General features: G+C 40.9%; 1 protein-coding gene across 2 annotated transcripts in view; it reads left to right on the top strand.

Moving 5' to 3' along the window:
* plx (PTB_TBC1D1_like and TBC domain-containing protein plx) overlaps positions 1-15,579 on the top strand; it is a 106,410-nt gene extending 90,831 nt beyond the window's left edge. The window contains exon 26 of one of the 2 annotated variants that reach the window (XM_068375643.1): positions 10,609-15,579. In XM_068375643.1, the coding sequence (XP_068231744.1) occupies positions 10,609-10,794 (186 nt within the window). In that variant the 3' untranslated portion in view covers positions 10,795-15,579. Of the gene's footprint in view, positions 1-8,365; positions 8,517-10,608 lie in introns of those variants that run through there. The other variant, XM_068375644.1, reaches the window with a different exon arrangement.
* The last annotated feature ends 2,821 nt before the right edge of the window (positions 15,580-18,400 follow it).

The following is an 18,400-nucleotide window of genomic DNA, read 5'->3' as shown; positions in this document are numbered from 1 at the left end:
TACGAAGTTAAAGTTCACAACCCGAATACAGTCACAACTTTCGGTCTTGATGCGTGAGTGTCGGGCTGAGAGTGTTGCACCGCCTGCACTCCCTCCACCTGTTCTCGCTGCACCTGTGCTCGCCCAGCCTGCACCTGCTCCGCCTGGTCGCAGCACCATCTGCCAGGCGTACGATGTTGTGAACTCTACTACAGTCCATGCAAGCACAGTTTTCGGACTTGATGAGTGAGTGTCGTGCTGAGAGTGTTGCACCTCCTGCACCTGTGGTGCACCAACCTCCTGCACCCGTTCAGCCTGTGCTGCACCCGCCTGCACCGGTGGTGCACCAACCTCCTGCACCCGTTCAGCCTGTGCTGCACCCGCCTGCACCGGTGGTGCACCAACCTCCTGCACCCGTTCAGCCTATGCTGCACCCGCCTGCACCGGTGGTGCACCAACCTCCTGCACCCGTTCAGCCTGTGCTGCACCCGCCTGCACTCGCTGCACCCAGTCGCAGCTCCATCTGCCAGGCGTACGATGTTGAACCACTTTCGGAGTTTGCTGTTCACAGTGTTGTTCAGCTTCAGCCTTCTTTAAGGCAACCCTTGCTTTGGGATCAGGAGAGTTACACTCTTCCTCCTCCTCCCCTTGCTGCTCCTCCAGTGGTGCAACTCTCGGTTGGGGTACAACAACCTCTCCCCTCCGTGAGTCTGTCTGCTCAACCAGCGCTGCACCGAGTTCAACCCTCATCTAGGCAAGCTCATCTACACCATGCTCTTGCGCCTCAGGAGCCTCAGCTTGCTAGAACTTTACCTTGTTCTGCGCAGCCTCAACCTTCTCATGCTCCACTCATCTCTCAGGAACAGGAACGGACTACTCCGCCTCCGTCCTCCGCTCAGCTGGTACAATCCTTGGGTGCAACTCTTGCTAGGAGTCAACCTCCTTCACCCTTGCACCTGCCTTCTGCTCCGTCTGTTGTTCAGCCTATGCAGTCTGAACCTCAGGTTTTCCCTCAAGTTGAGGAAACCTCTGTTGTTGTTCCAGCTCGTTCTGACTCTGCTGTTCAGCATACCATGGTTTAAACCCCATGCAAGCATGCATTAAGCACTCTAGCACTGGTCATGGAATTTCTGAGAAATGTTAAACGCCATGCACACGCTCTGCTTTCCTTTCAGCAGGCTCTGCTTACAGCAGGCTCTACTTCCTACATGCTCAGCATTCAGCATGCTCTGCATTCAGCATGCTCTGCATACAACATGCTCTGCATACAGCATGCTCTGCATTCAGCATGCTCTGCATACAGCATACTCTGCATACATCATGCTCTGCATACCTTACCGCATGCTTCTCAACACATCTTGGGTTGTTGCCAACTCACTAGACTGTCAAGCAGTTTCATAACGTTGCCTTCTAGTCTGCTGCTTTGCACCAGTGAACCCTCACTCAGAGAACTTAGCTTTTCTAGGATAAGGTCCCTGTAGATGAGAAAGTTCTTTTCTCCCTCCTTCTGATATTCCCTTGAGGACTCTGTCATTTGGAGGGAGCCTTTAGCTGCATAACCTCTTATGGACTTTTATTTAAGCATAACATGCTTACAGGGAAGGTAATGGTTACACTTCAGCCGCTAATCCCGTCTGTTACCACACCTGCTCCCATAGACCTTGAGCTGTGTTGCATGACATGCAGTCCAAGCTTAGTCCTTGTTAGAGGATTTTTTGTTTACGGAGTCAATGTGTCACGGGGAAGACGTTCAACAACCAACAGAAGGGACTTGTTGTGACGCAGTGGGCAACCTCAGCAACCCGTTAAGGAGTTGTCTGTACGACCCAGACAGTCTTGACAGATTCGGGTTGTCACTGTACTTCCTCGCTTGCCCATGATTGACAGTTTACAGACTGTGCAGCAGTATCATGATCTTGTGTCCGGCTCCGTCAGATTACTGGCTTTTAAGAGCTCCCTCAAGTCGTCGCTGTCTGGAGATTTTCAAATGGACTATGGATCTGACCAAGGAACTGGGCCTCCTGGTCAATTTTGAGGAGTCTCAGCTCGTTCCATCCCAGACCATTGTCTCCTTGGGTATGGATCTTCAGAGTCGAGCTTTTCGGACTTGTCCGTCGGCCCCAAGGATCTTCCAAGCCCTAGAATGCATCCAGGGCATGCTGAGAAGGAACCGATGCTTAGTCAGGCAGTGGATGAGTCTAACAGGGACACTTTCATCGCTGGCCCTGTTCATCGAGTTAGGGAGACTCCACCTCCGCCCCCTTCAGTATCATCTAGCTGCTCACTGGATAAAGGACATGACGCTAGAGACGGGCTCAGTTCCTGTTTCCGAAGAGATGAGGTCTACTCTAACGTGGTGGAAGAACAGCATTCTTCTCAAGGAAGGTCTACCATTGGCTGTTCAGTCCTCCGACCACCGTCTCTTCTCGGACGCATCGGACACGGGCTGGGGTGCGACACTGGACGGACAGGAATGCTCGGGAACATGGAATCAGGAGCAAAGGACACTTCACATCTATTGCAAGGAGTTGTTGGCAGTTCATTTGGCCTTGATAAACTTCAAGTCCCTCCAGCTTAACAAGGTGGTGGAGGTGAACTCCGACTACACCACAGCCTTGGCTTACATCTCCAAGCAGGGAGGGACTCATTCGAGGAAGTTGTTCGAGATCGCAAGGGACCTCCTCATTTGGTCAAAAGATCGAAAGCTCACGCTGGTAACGAGGCTCATTCAGGGCGATATGAATGTCATGGCAGATCGCCTCAGCCGGAAGGGTCAGGTCTTCCCCACAGAGTGGACCCTTCACAAGAATGTTTGCAGCAGACTTTGGGCCCTGTGGGATCAGCCAACCATAGATCTATTCGCTACCTCGATGACCAAGAGGCTCCTCTTGTATTGTTCTCCGATTCCAGACCCAGCAGCAGTTCGCGTGGATGCCTTTCTGCTGGATTGGTCCCATCTCAACCTGTATGCATTCCCGCCGTTCAAGATTGTCAACAGGGTACTTCAGAAGTTCGCCTCTCACAAAGGGACACGGCTGACGTTGGTTGCTCCCCTCTGGCCCGCGAGAGAATGTTTCACTGAGGTACTGCAATGGCTGGTCGACGTTCCCAGGACTCTTCCTCCTATTCCTCCTAGAGTGGACCTTCTGCGTCAACCTCACGTAAAGAAGGTACTCCCAACCTCCACGCTCTTCGTCTGACTGCCTTCAGACTATCGAAAGACTCTCAAGAGCTAGAGGCTTTTCGAAGGAGGCAGCCAGAGCGATTGCCAGAGCAAGGACGACATCCACTCTCAGAGTCTATCAGTCTTTATGGGAAGTCTTCCGAAGCTGGTGCAAGGCCAATGCAGTTTTCCTCAGCCAGTACCAATGTAACCCAGATTGCTGACTTCCTGTTACATCTAAGGAACGTAAGCTCCCTATCAGCTCCTACGATCAAGGGTTACAGAAGTTTGTTGGCAGCGGCTTTCTGCCACAGAGGCTTGGATCTTTCCTCCAACAAAGATCTACAGGACCTCCTTAGGTCTTTTGAGACCTCAAAGGAACGTCGGTTGTCCACTCCAGGCTGGAATCTAGACGTGGTCCTAAGGTTCCTAATGTCATCAGGATTTGAACCGCTCCAATCAGCCTCTTTTAAGGACCTCACATTAAAAAACTCTTTTCCTCGTGTGCTTAGCAACAGGTAAAAGAGTAAGTGAGATCCACGCCTTCAGCAGGAACATAGGTTTCACATCTGAAACGGCTACATGTTCCTTACAGCTCGGTTTTTTGGCTAAAAACGAGCTTCCTTCCCGTCCTTGGCCTAAGTCGTTCGAGATCCCAAGCCTGTCCAACATGGTGGGGAACGAACTGGAGAGAGTACTTTGCCCAGTTAGAGCTCTTAAGTACTATCTAAAGGTCAAAACCATTACGAGGACGATCAGAAGCCTTATGGTGTGCTATCAAGAAGCCTTCTCTACCAATGTCTAAGAACTCAGTTTCTTACTACATCAGGCTTCTGATTAGAGAAGCAAATTCTCATCTGAAGGAAGAAGACCTTGCTTTGCTGAAGGTAAGGACACATGAAGTGAGAGCTGTGGCTACTTCAGTGGCCTTCAAACAGAACCGTTCTCTGCAGAGTGTTATGGATGCAACCTATTGGAGAAACAAGTCAGTGTTCGCATCATTCTATCTCAAAGATGTCCAGTCTCTTTACGAGTACTGCTACACCCTGGGTCTATTCGTAGCAACGAATGCAGTAGTAGGCGAGGGCTCAGCCACTACATTCCCATAATCCCATAACTTTTTAACCTTTCTCTTGAATACTTTTTATGGGTTGTACGGTCGGCTAAGAAGCCTTCCACATCCTTGTTGATTTGGCGGGTGGTCAATTCTTTCTTGAGAAGCGCCAAGGTTAAAGGTTGTGATGAGGTCCTTTAGTATGGGTTGCAGCCCTGTATACTTTAGCACCTTTGAGTTGATTCAGCCTCCCAAGAGGAACGCTGCGCTCAGTAAGGAAGACGATCTTATTAAAGGCAGAGTAACGGTTCAAGTCGACTTCCTTACCAGGTACTTATTATTTCATTGTTATTGTGGATAACTGATTATATGAAATATGGGATACTTAGCTATCCTTTAATCTTGTACACTGGTTTTCACCCACCCCCCTGGGTGTGAATCAGCTACATGATTATCGGGTAAGTTTAATATTGAAAAATGTTATTTTTATTAATAAAATAAATTTTTGAATATACTTACCCGATAATCATGATTTAATCGACCCTCCCTTCCTCCCCATAGAGAACCAGTGGACCGAGGAATAATTGAGGAGGTGTCAACAAGAAGTACTTGAGTACCTGGCCACAGGTGGCGCTGGTAAATACACCCCCTTCTAGTATTGTGATAGCTGGCGTATCCCTCCATAGAATTCTGTCGGGCAACGGAGTTGACAGCTACATGATTATCGGGTAAGTATATTCAAAAATTTATTTTATTAATAAAAATAACATTTTCTTGAAACCAATTAAGTTTTTAAGTTGCGTAGCCCTTCTTTATGTTATTACCTAATAGAAAAAATTCATACAAACCCATTAATAAAATATTGCCTTATTTCCATGAAGGAGAAAATACCAATCACATTATTTTATATATCTAGATGGAGAGGCCAATACTTGGTATACTCAGGTCAGCATATGATACCCACTTCCTTTCACTTTAAGAAATGGAAGAGCTCACACTGTTGTTAATTGTTTGTGTATGACAAACCTATTATGCGTTATAAAACGATGGTTTATATGATAAAGCTCTTAATCATATACTGCCTGTGTATCAGTCTATGATGGATTATGAAGGTATTACTTCCCCGGGATCATCCTTGTAATGTGCGTATTATTATTGACAGAAGATAAAAGTAGAATTTAATCATCAGGATTCCCTTCCATGAGTGCAATTGTGTGATTGAGTGCACACTAGCTAAATGAAGCACAAAAATAGAAAATTGTTACTCAGAGTAGCTACGCTTCATAAGAGTTGGAGGTGATAACTCCTTACATTTATGATTAGGTGGATAAATGGGAAGCTTCACAATCCTTGCTGGTAACACAATACCCTCAGCAATATTGAACCCCAACAAGGACACAGTCAAACTCCAAACAGCCTGACTAATTGCAGGAAACCTCCATAGATCTTACAGAGTTTTATGGTAAGCTAGCATATGATCTACAAACTTAATATCCTGGGAAACCTCTTTGCTGGCATTAATTTTACAGAACTTTACAAGGCTTCTTATGAGCCTCTTATTGATCCCTTGACTTGGCTTTGAAAACTGTGCATCTGCTGGCTCGTGCCTCCTCTAAGCTTGTTGATGAGCTTGCTTTAGTTGGTACATACATATACCAAGGCACTTCCCCCAATTTTGGGGGGTTAGCCGACATCAACAAATGAAACAAAACAAAAAAGGGGACCTCTACTCTCTACGTTCCTCCCAGCCTAACAAGGGACTCAACCGAGTTCAGCTGGTACTGCTAGAGTGCCACAGCCCACCCTCCCACATTATCCACCACATATGAAGCTTCATAATGCTGAATCCCCCACTGCTGCTACCTCCGCGGTCATCTAAGGCATCGGAGGAAGCAGCAGCATTTGTTTACTGTTGGGTTCTCGTATGCTTCAGATTTCATGATCAAAATTCATTAATCCTGTGGAGGAAACATAATGGTTATGCTTTTAGCCACCCTTTTGGCTCTGTGTTCGTTCAACAAAGGTGACCCTCCTATTCTTGTTCTTCAATGAACAGGAGTGACCCTTTTATTCTTCTGTTCTTCAATCAACAAGTGTGTCCCTATCATTCTTTTATTCTTTAATCAACAAGGGTGGCCCTCTCATTCTTCTATTCTTAATTTCTACGTACTGTAAGAAGACTTACTAAGGGTAGGAAAACAATGTTTTACTCCAACTCATTATTGATATCACCCCATTATCTCTGATACTTTTTAAAACATTGCTTCCCGGGGTATCTGTCTTTGATACCTCAATATTCCAATGAGTATTCAGTGTGCCACTCCAGTCTGTGTTTTAAGGTACAACTCATTGCCGTTATTAACGATGGACTGAGAGACAATTCTTATCAGGATAAAGTTGAACTTTCACTGCACATGTCGTGAGCCTTTCCCTCCAGGGTTATGGATTGCCTTCTGATAATTTCCAGTCTCAATTCTGCCCCTTTGGCATTTCTGGAGGATGTTTTTAGAGGCTTTTTTCCTTCATCCTCTCTCCTAAAGGATAAAATTATGCAAGTTGCATATGATTACTATATTGAGATTGTAGAGAACAAATTATTTTTGTGATAAAGTTCATTTATACAAATCATTAATCATAGTGAATGCCCCCCACCTTTTCTCTTCCCTGGATTGGTGCTTTAGAGAACAAAATTACTAATAAAGTGAAGCATCAAATGAGGATACAGGCATGCACAGTTAAAGCATCTCAATTTCAGATGGTACAAGTTGGTGTGACTAGGATTTTATTGCAGGGAAAACTACATGTGAATAAAAGGTTTGTATAGATTTTTATTATTAACAAGACCACTAGAAAAAAAATCCTAGCTCTCATAAGACTGGGCTGAAGAATTGGTTCTGATATAGGAAACAAGTTTGATTAGCTTTTGTTCCTACATGTATACTAACCTTTCGTCCTTTAAAATAAGGATCTTGCCTTCAGGAATGGCCATTGAATTCATTAACAAGGTATTAAACGTCAGGTGGTAAGCACGGGTGAGAAGCTCCTCTCCTCCACATTTGTCTTTAGCCGCAACGAGTATGGATATGATGTAGTGCCCTTACCAAACTTTATCATCTTTCTTTTTCTTAAAGTAAGTGAGTACTGCCTGTTGCTTGTAAATATGGATATGAAGCAAGAAATTCGTACTTGGTGAGGAAAGGACAATTACTATATCCCCATGTGCCGAGTGTCAGTCATGGCCCTTATGCAGTGGCAGGTGTATGCCACGAAGGGGAGAAAGATAGCTAAGCCTTATTTGGTGTCTAGTTTGGTAATGCCCAAGAAGACACCAAAGTCTTTCACCTCTTCCATTCTGTTATTGTATTTGCTATCACTGTTCCTGTGTATTCGCCTCTGGCTCAGTCCTCTGGGTGGGTTTGTGTCAAAAACAAGGAGCCCTCTGAGCAATGTTGGTGGACTTTTCATGGTCTGGTGGTTGTGAGGCTCCCCAGTGTTTGCCACGCTCCTACTTCACTATTATCTCTCCTGTGTAAATAACTCAGGTTTGTATAGTTATGAAAAATATGATTTACCTTCAAATTTATCATGTCAAATAAATTACGTATAGTTTTGTAAATACAGGTACTTTATCATTAGATAGACTGAAAATGTTGAAGAGTAGGACATTTTTATATGAGATTTCGTAACTCCGGTCACATACTGTATTTGACGGCCTATAGGATGCGCTTTTTATCCAAAATTTTTGCTCAAAAAATTTCCCTCCGTCTTATATGTTAAATGGGAAGTTTGAGGCCTCCTGTAGGCCTAGGCTAAGCTTCTCTCTGACACTCTCTAACCCAGCTTACACTCAGTATCGGGTACTTTTACTTATCATAAACGCTATGCATCCTTGTTTTATTGCTAGTATTATTGTATTATTACCCTTGCTTTAGAAATTAATTTTTCAAAATGGAAGCAATCTACCGTAATCTGAAATGCTGATTGGCGCTCTGACTTACCAGTAATGCCGTCTGGTGGCGAGGAATAAAACTACGGGGATTGTTGCCAACACTACCTTCCAGATGTATAACCCATTGCCGTACAACCTACGGCATTTTGATTTAATTAGTAAATTTGTATGACTTTAGTTTACATGTACAACATTTTCAATTAATTGTAATCCCAAACAGACAAACATAATATTCATCTTGGGAGCAGGGATCTCCAAACGTCGGACATCTTCAAAAACACAAAACAACACAGAGCTATGAAAAACACATCTAAACCTTCAACACAGAGCTATGAAAAACACATCTAAACCTTCGCTGGTGCTAAGGAGGAATGAGGGAGGGAGCGTGGGGAGGGGTAGGGGTGAGGGGAGGATAGTCTTAGTAGAAGGCAGCAGTCGGGTGTAGATCATGCCGATGTTGAAGAAGGAGAGGTCTAACTGGTGAGGGACCTATGCTCGTGGTTCTAACACGCCCCAGTTACTATACCGACACTCATATTAGAGTGAGTGAGCTGGGTTTATTCCTGGCATTCCATGCATCTTTTTTTTCTCTGGTATATTTAGCAATATTTATGCCTTAGAAATGGTGCTATAAGGAGCATTTCACTGGGCGACACTGGTTCCTCGCCCAGAAATAGATTTTTCCTTCGTCAAAATCCCTTTTCTAATGACTGTACAATTTGAAGCCTTATTGTAGAACAATTGATTACAAAGTACGATATCTGGCAACCTTAATCGTTGCCAGTTCTGAATGTTTACTTGTATGTATAAGTGTAGGGTCAGATTGCTTTTATTAAAAGGATTCTACTGTACTTTGCCTTACTTCTTCCTTTATGCACTGCTGGCCTTATTTTCGTGTCCAATGTTTTGTTATTATTGTGACTGCTTTGCATGCTTGTGTAGTTCTTGTTGAGATGTCTTGTGTATGCTAATTGCTTGTCTTCACTGTCAAATTCTTTTATTGTTAACCCTTTTACCCCCAGGCTATTTGGAAATTTCCAACCCTTAACCCCCAGGGGGTTATTTTATTCCCAGCACATTTTGCAGTATATTTTTTTAAATAGCTCTAACAGCCTTAATTTTTGTCATAGAGTTCAGGTTGGTCTCATTATCTTGGAAAATGCCTGAATTTTCTCAAAAGATTATCAAAAATGGAAAATGCCTGAATTTTCTCAAAAGATTATCAAAAATATGAAAAAAAAAAAATTATAGCATTTTTTTGCAAGGACGTACCGGTACGTCCATGGGGGTAAAGGGATGGCTTTTGTGAAACGTACCGGTACGTCCTTTGGGGGTAAAAGGGTTAACAATATTATTATAGTTAATTGTATTATTTTTATTATTATTGTTATTTCCTGTTACTGAGATGTCTTGTTTATGCATTTTGCTTGTCTGTACTGCCAAATTACTTTTATTATTATCATTATTATTAATAATTTTATTATTATTATCTGCTATTGAGATGTTTTGTGTATGTTTATTGCTTGTCTGCTGCCAACTTGCTTTTGTTATTATTATTATTATTACAGTATTATTATTTTTATTATTATTATTATTATTATTTTTATTATTTTATTATTATTATTATATCCTGCTAATAAGTCTTGTGTATGCTTAGTGCTTGTCTGTATTGCCAAATGCCTTTGTTGTTATCATTATTATTATTATTATTAATTTTATTATTATTATTATTATTTCCTGCTATTGAGATGTCTTGTGTATGTTTATTGCTTACCTGTACTGCCAAATTGCTTTTATAAAGCTATGTTTTTGCTTGTGTAACTAGTGTTTCAACTATATATACGTAAATATGTTACAAACTTTTCTTGCCTGTATTTGACCTGCTGAAATGTGGGTGCGTCTGATATGCCTGTGCGTCTTATAGGCCTGTACGTCTTATAGGTCTGTGTCTCTTATAGGTCATCAAATACGGTAATTGTTTGTGGAATTTTTTTTTATGTTTGATGTCATTCGCAAACATATTTTGTTTATCTGTAGCTTATCTTTGGCTTCATTTCCTTTAGTGATTACTTGGGATCCAACATAGTTCAGATTTTCTGCCAGTTTGTGTAACTTATTGCATAAATTTTTTGCTGTAGAATCCATGAAAATTTCCCAATGGGGTTGTGTTGTATATTTATCAATCTTATCTGAAAAGTTTGTAAATAATCCCGTTGTTACAACTTAGGCTAAGTTATGTAGTGAGAATTAAGTTTTCCTCTCGGGAGATTATTGAATGATACTCTGTATCGGAATCAAAATCATTGCTTTTGGGTTGTTAAAGAATATTATTCAATTACTGTATAGGGAAGACATAAAATATTAATATAGCTAAAGCAATTAATATACGTTGCTCTCATATACTAAGATGAGTGTTGTTGGTGTAATTCTAAAAAATAATTAACATGAACATTTTATACACAGCAAGAGAAAAAGGAATCTCACACTTCGAATAAAATCCCAATTGAAAAGGACGAAGCTCAAGAAGAATCTGTATCAAGCTCACTTCCTTCCCAAGATAGTTTTGCTCGGCAGGTTACAGGAACTAGAACCATAAGTATGGATTACGGCTTAATGCAGCGGTACATTAAGAATTTAGGTCACGACTAATTTGTTCTTGTTTTTCTATTCAATAAGGTATTTATGACAAAGTCTGTTTCATGATTAGGTTTCAAGATAAAAAAAGAATAAGCGTAACTCGGATCCTTTAGTTCAGATTGTAGTAGGCAATAGTTTGTTGCAAATTGTATTCAGTATTTATATTTTTAAAGACAACCATCAATAGTGCAAACCACGTGCACTTTAAATATGCATCTCATTTGTTGGGCATTATTAAGTGGACCTTGTATGCTTGTATCCATATATTTGTATATAAAAGTATCATGTGATCTTAATCTGTACACTGGATTGTAAATATTTCATTTTGGTCCTAGTATTTTTGACATTATTAGTGGCTTCATAAAGCAAGATTCTAAACGTATATGCAAACTTGAGTAGGAGTATTTGTATAAACAGTCAACTAAATTATATTGTTCATATAGTATTTAAAAGTAGTCAAAGTACTTGGAAAAACCTTAGAGTAAATACTTGACTCTGAAATACTGGTGAAAGGTATGTTGTTTTAATGTTCCGTAGACAGAGTAACATATGTATAGTTTATCTTTTCTCCTCCCATATTGGAAATGTTTGGTGCAGTCTGTGAACACTGGTCAGTATCACTTCTTATTTTTTTTCTTTTAATTGCAATGTGAACTATTGCAATTTTTATCATGTGCTATAGTAGTGTTTTTATGAATTTGACAGGTAAAGGTTGACCAAGAATAAAGTATTTGAATATCAAGTATACTGTCTGTAAGTTGTGAGGAATTTGAGAAAAAAAAATTCATGTGACTTTTATAGGAATGGGAATGAAAATGATTGAAAATCATTTTTAATAGACATAGTCTGGTCATTTGCCATCCATGTCTTTTGTAGAAACCAGGTTTTATTTGAGTCCAACTCTTAAGATTTAGACTAAATGTTTCTTTATTAAGTGCCAAATAGTGGACGCAATGTCCTCAAGACAAAAATGGTAAGGCTGAATTTTAAGCTTGAAATATGTTAATATAAGTATCATAAGTACAGTACTATATATTTTGGTCAGAATATTTTATGCGTGATGCACAAATTTATGTAAATGGTAATTTTAAAAAAGGGACATACATATATTCAGAGAGAGAGCAGAATTATGTATTTTTATGAAAGTTTCATTTCCAACTGTCTCATAATGGTATTGAGTGAGTGTCCAATTAGGAAAATATGTACAAGGTAATAACGTAGAAAACCTAAAGATTTGATATGTAAATTATATAACAAATTAATCTCTGGTAATAGAAAAGTTATACAATGATGATTATATTACTTGAATAATTATTAAGATGTAAATTGTCCTACTCACTAAGGAGTAACCAAGGAAAACATCTGATTTTAGTACGAAAAATGACATGGATTGTGTACCTAAAAGTATTCTCAGTTTGCTCTTACGGGTTTTCGTTCATTTTGATGTATTTATAAGGCCTGTATTACTCTATGCAACAGGAAACAGACTGACAAGGGAAAATAATTCTTTAAGGTGTGACTGTATATCATTTAGATTCATAGCCATAATAGGTCACAAAGATCTCAAGATAAATGAGAAAGTGGTTGAGAGATGTGGTATCCTGAAAATGTATTTTATTGTATACTGAGATCTGAAAGCTTAAGATGATTTCAACATATGATGAGAAGAGATAAGGAGCAGTTAGTCAGATAAACAGTAAATATGTAAGTAGTTCAAGGAATTTTAGAAAAAATAGGATCAATAGCCCTAGACCTGTTAGTAATCCAGACAGGTAAAGTGTAGGACAGGTGAAATTTGAGAGAACTAATTTTACATTTAATTCCATGAATGGAGAAGCTGGCTCAAAATCGTTTATGATAATAATGTACATATGAATTTTAAGAGTTTTGTATATAGGCAAAGTACGTTTTATGTACAGTAGGTTCTGGCCATATAGAGTTGCATTCCAAGTGATTGTAGCCCACCCATCCCGTCAGTTTAGTGTAGCAACAAATTTCAAGCTTTATTTTCATGTAGAAAATAAAGCAAAACATGAATCTGGAGGAATATAGATTCATAGATTAACAGTAAAAAGTAAATACTTAGGTCAAGATACAGTTTACCCTATATTTGATTAAATTTACTTGTTGTCGGGATTTCTCAGGGCCGAAGAAGACATAATTAAACACGTCTTTTAGTTCTTTAAACTACAAACATCCACATATCACAAGAAATATCAGACCAAGATTAATATTTCCTCTATATAAAACACTGATAAATGTGACTTATATCCTGTCAAGGATCTTTTCCGTTTTGTTTTCCTTGCATGGCTCTTATAGCCAGACACAGTCTGTTTTGTGCAGCCAGTAGTAGTCTTATGGATTGTTTACAGAAAATAGATTCTAATTTACTTTGTTCACTATCGATAATATACCTGGAAGATGAAGATGACATCACTTATGGAAAAAGAACACTACTTCAATGTTTTTATTCAAGTCTTACAAAGACTTTAAGAAAATATGCATTATTTAAAGGGATGACGAGGTACTGACTTAGAATTTTACTCCGGTAGTGTATTGCTCAAAGGCCTCCAACCTAGTCAACCATGTACATATGGCTAATGGATGTCGTCATCTACATCTTTGAGTTGGATTTTCAGACTCCCTTGAGCTGTTCCTTGATAAATTCATTTAGTGGTCTTTGAATCTTTGAATGATATATAACGGGGACATTAGCTTGAGTTTTTCGGCTCTTAGAAAGCAATCCAAGGGTGAAAATGCCCTTGGCAACCTTGAATCCTGGTGCTGTCTTCTCTACCAGAAGAGACTAATTGTTTCAAAGCAAGCATATGCTTGTTTCTTAAGGTGCTATCACATTGGCAAAGCTTCTAGAATCCTATTGAATTTTTATGTTAGAGCTTGGCAAAGCAGCCAGTTTGATGTCAGATGGTTTACAATAAATTCTAGTAGTCTGTAGTGGCGGCAAAACTGAAGTAGTTTGTTTGTCATTTCAAGGTCAAAGATTAAAGCATTTCCAATGAGAAGAGCCTCTTATCTGTCTTTCCCAACTTAATGTAAACAGCAGACTAAGAAAGAGGTGGTGGAAATGTTTAGGTGAATACTGTAAGTGTATTGGGAGCATAGTAGTTTGGAAGGATTGACTTAACAACATTTAATACTGTAATTATATACTGTAGTTATGTGTTTAAGTAAAATAGAAATTAGAATTTATTTTATCTTTACAGTATTACAATACTTCCCTCATAATTTTTTTTTTTTCCGGACAACTAGGATTGTTTACATTTTTGCCAAGAGATGGCAGTAGGTGGTGGTTGCCGATATGTAACCATTGAGTGAATTATTATGTAAACATTGTGTTAGAACTCGAGAAATGTGTTTTATTTTTGTACTTACACAGGAATACAGCTTATTTTTTAAATCAAAAGTATAAATATCTTAGTAATAATTATTTCTTTTAGGAAATATGAAATATCATTCGGTAGCATGCCTTAATCAGCTGATTTGGAAAGCGTAAACCTAAACAATGGAAAAGATTATCATTTGCTATGTTTTTATTTAAAAGTACAATACTGAAATGTGAATATTACGTCCCTTATTGTTGTATACAGTTAAGTGAAATGCCAGTTTAATCAAAATTCAGTTTATTTCAAATATAGCTGTAAATATTTACCACAGTAAATTGATATACAGTATAGTATACAGCAAGAGTTGGGTGGGGAGAGAGGAGGAAAGTTGCGCGAAGCAAGCCCAATGCAAAGAAGCATGGGATATTTGAAATCATTACGCTGCAAGATTTTTACCGCGGCTTTCTGTGTCGCATTATAAGTGAAATCACGAAGTATATACTTGCGTAAAGCCTGGGCTGACGATAATACAAGCCGTATATAAAATTCATTCTTTGTATCTCTCGGCATACTACACATTGAAACATTGCAAAGTAAGTTTTTTTTTTCTATAAAATAGATGTTTATTGAAGATCTGGAGATCTTGAGTACGTATTTGTACAATTAAAAAAAAATGCAATTGTTGTTAATTTTATGATCCAAATATCATATGGGAAAAAGACTTAATTAAACGATCGTATGGCCAGGGCTGGGTGTATATATAATCTACTTTGTTAAACTTTTATGTTGTATATTTATGAATGTGCTCATTACTTTTAAATGATAATTTGAATCGGGAAATAATTTCATAGATTTGAGCTGGTGAAATTAAAATATTGTAGCCTTTAGTAGTCAGTGTATTACCGAACCTGCCTTGTTATTGATGTACCGTAGAGAGAGTAGTGTTATACAATTTCTAGTCCCGTAAAAAGTGCCCTGTTTTCATTTCTATTACATCCTGGTATATAAATGAGCAGCTTTATGAAAATATAAATAAGCAAATAAGGTAGTCTCAGGTCTCAGGTGACTTGTAAATTTCATCAGAATTTGCTGTGGAGAAAAGACTAGTCATGATTTTGACCATGATGCAACGATGTTTGTTACCTCAAGAGTTCCTGTATGCTCTTGATGTTGTATTAAAGACACTTGTAAATAAATGTTTTGTTTGCTGAAGGGAATTTTGCAGTGGAGTGTGATTGGTCTCGTGCCAAGATCTATTAAGGAAAAAATCTCATTCATGTAAATTGTATTATAGCTTTTCTTTAGGTATAAATGTAAGGTTTTTAGTATATTTCCAATCCTTGTAATCTAGTGGTGACAAATTTTATTTTCTGTGTGAAGTATATATTAGTGGATACTTATGCAAACCAACATGTTTCTCTACCAGTTTTAATAAATTCTGTATTTCAAAATATCTACTTCTCATTAATTTACTCGAACCTGTGCAAAATATACTCAGGTACATACATATACCAAAGGCACTTCCCCCAATTTTGGGGGGTAGCCGACAACAACAAGAAACAAAACAAAAAAGGGGACCTCTACTCTCTACGTTCCTCCAGCCTAACCAGGGACTCAGCCGAGTACATATATTTAATTTGAAAGGTTTCAGCAAATATACATTCTTCAAGCAACATTGTTTTGCTACAATAAACCATTTATACTCACTTCATTTCTGTGTTCATAACATTACATTCGGTACTCGTCTTCTGTTAATAATGAAGCCTCTAGTTACTTTATTGGTTAAAGTATTACAATGATTAGCAAAAGTTACCTTTTAATGATTGAACAGAATGGTGACCTAAAATACCTGCTATATTACATGTCCTGTTTATTGAAATTATTTTAACTAGTCGTCATCGGCGCCCACTCGTGTCCGAGTATTGGGTTCTGTCGTTAGCATCAGCCTCCTCTATCTATGGGGTGGGTGCTTGTCTGATGTGGCTGTTAAGTCCTAGTCTGTGGTGGAAGAGTCGCGGACAGTGTTCACAAGGGAGGGTAGGTGGTGGGCGGGGCTGTTCTAATCGCTCTCTCCTTCTTCTCCTCCTAGCCTCCTCATTTTGTCTCCTCCTCTCCTCAAAGTCCACGGTGCCATGGTGTACTGTACTCCTCCAGGTTTTCCTGTCCCTGGCTGTTTCTTCCCATGAGGAAGGATCGATGTCAGTTAGAGCCAGGGTGCGCTTTAGTTGATCTTTATAGCGCATTTTCGGGGCTCCTCGTGGTCTGGTGCCCTGGGTCAATTCTCCGTAGAATATTTTCTTTGGGAGCCTAGATGGATCCATCCTATGCACGTGTCCTATCCAGCGGAGGCAGTGGTGGATGATGGTGGCCTCCACGCTGGTCAGCGAGGCACGTTCTAAGACTTCAATGTTGGTGGTGTGGCTCTCCCAGGGGATTTTCAAGATCTGCCTCAGTTTCATTTGTTGGAAGCGTTCTAGGTTTTTAATATCGTTTCTATATAGCGTCCATGTTTCACATGCATACAGGAGCGTGGAGAGGACTACTGCCCTGAACACCATTATTTTGGTGGTCATTGTCAGTGCGTGGTTGTTAAATACGCGGCAGTTGAGTCGGCCAAAGGCGGAGTAGGCTGCCCTGATCCTGTTCTCCACGTCCTTTTTGCTTGTGGGAGCTGATGTTAGGATGCTCCCTAGGTAGGAGAACTGGTCCACCTGTTCTAACGGTTGGTCATTCACTGTGGTATCGAAGTTTGGGAGCATCAGTCCTGGTGGATGTTGGACGAGGGTCTTGGTTTTATCTGTGTTGACTTGCATCCCAAAACGTTCGTAGGCAGAGTTGTATGCATCAGCTAACGACTGCAGGCCCTCTGCCGTCTGACCTGGGGTGGCATTGTCGTCAGCATACTGCAGTTCTCGCACTGCACACAGGGTGGTCTTGGTTCTGGCGCGGAGTCTGGCGAGGTTGAAAGCGCCTCCATCCATGCGGAAACGTAGGTCGACTGAGGGTGTGTCTGGGGGAATCTCGTTGAGCATTGCTGCGGTGTATAGCGAGAATCACGTTGGGGCCAGAACACAGCCCTGCTTCAGGCCGCCGTTGATGGGGAATGGGTCTGAAAGAGAGTTCTGGTGGCAGACTCTCCCAACCATTCCGTCATGGAGGGCACGCACCAGCTTGACAAAATCGGGTGGGCAGCCATATCTTTTGAGGACAGCCCACATGGCAGGTCGAGGTACTTTGTCAAAGGCCTTTTTCAAATCCCAGAAGATGAACATTATGGGCTGTTGTTGTTCGAGGCTCTTCTCTTGTAGTTGTCGCGCACAGAAGATCATGTCTATGGTCCCGCGGGAAGGTCGAAAGCCGCACTGGGACTCTGGCAGGACGTCTTCTGCGAGAATAAGGAGGCGGTCAAGGAAAATCCGAGCGAAAATCTTACTCACGATGCTTAGTAGCGATATTCCCCGGTAGTTGTTACAGTTCTCTCTGTCTCCCTTCTTGAAGATAGTAACGATGTTTGCATCGCGGAAGTCACTGGGGAGGGTCTTGGTCTCCCATATTTTCAGTATAAGGAGCATCAAACGGTTCCTCAAACCGGGGCCACCGTGAGTGAGGAGCTCCAACGGGATGTTGTCTGGCCCTGGGGCTTTGCCGGGCTTCATGCGCTGCAGGGCCTTGTTGAAGTCATGGATGGAGGGTGGTAGTGCCATCCAGTGACGTACGGGATGCTGCGGGGTCATTCGCAGGAGATCGAATGGGGTGTCTGCTTGGTCATTGAGGAGGTTCTCAAAGTGAGACCTCCACCTGGCCAGGATGCCCTCGCTGTCGGTGATGGTCGTGGCCCCATCCGTGTCCTTCAGGCTGCCCACTGATGACCGTGTGGGACCGAATATTTCCTTTGTTGCTGCATAGAAGCTGCGCAGATTACGTTGGTCAGCAAAACTCTGTATTTCTGCAGCTTTTCTTTGCCACCAGGTGTTCTGGGCTTCACGGATCCCTCTTTGGCAACCAGCTTCAGCCACCTTGTGAGCACATTTGTTAGCTGTTGTTGGTTGGTTTTCCAAAGTCAGGCGTGCTTGTCGTTTGGTTTCAATGAGAAGAGAGATGGTAGCATCCTTCTCATCAAACCAATCCTGCCGTTTCTTGGTGGTGTAGCCTAGTGTTTCCTCCGCGGCACGGGCCATGGCATTTCTGAGGGTGGTCCAGTGGTGCTCAACAGTGGCCTGACCCACGGGGTCTGCGAGGTGTTGTTCGCAGGCCTCCTTGTAGTTCTGTGCCAC

The sequence above is a fragment of the Palaemon carinicauda genome, chromosome 6 (genome assembly GCF_036898095.1).
Source record: "Palaemon carinicauda isolate YSFRI2023 chromosome 6, ASM3689809v2, whole genome shotgun sequence".
Classification (NCBI taxonomy): domain Eukaryota; kingdom Metazoa; phylum Arthropoda; class Malacostraca; order Decapoda; family Palaemonidae; genus Palaemon; species Palaemon carinicauda.
This window is presented reverse-complemented; position numbering and strand designations above follow the sequence as displayed.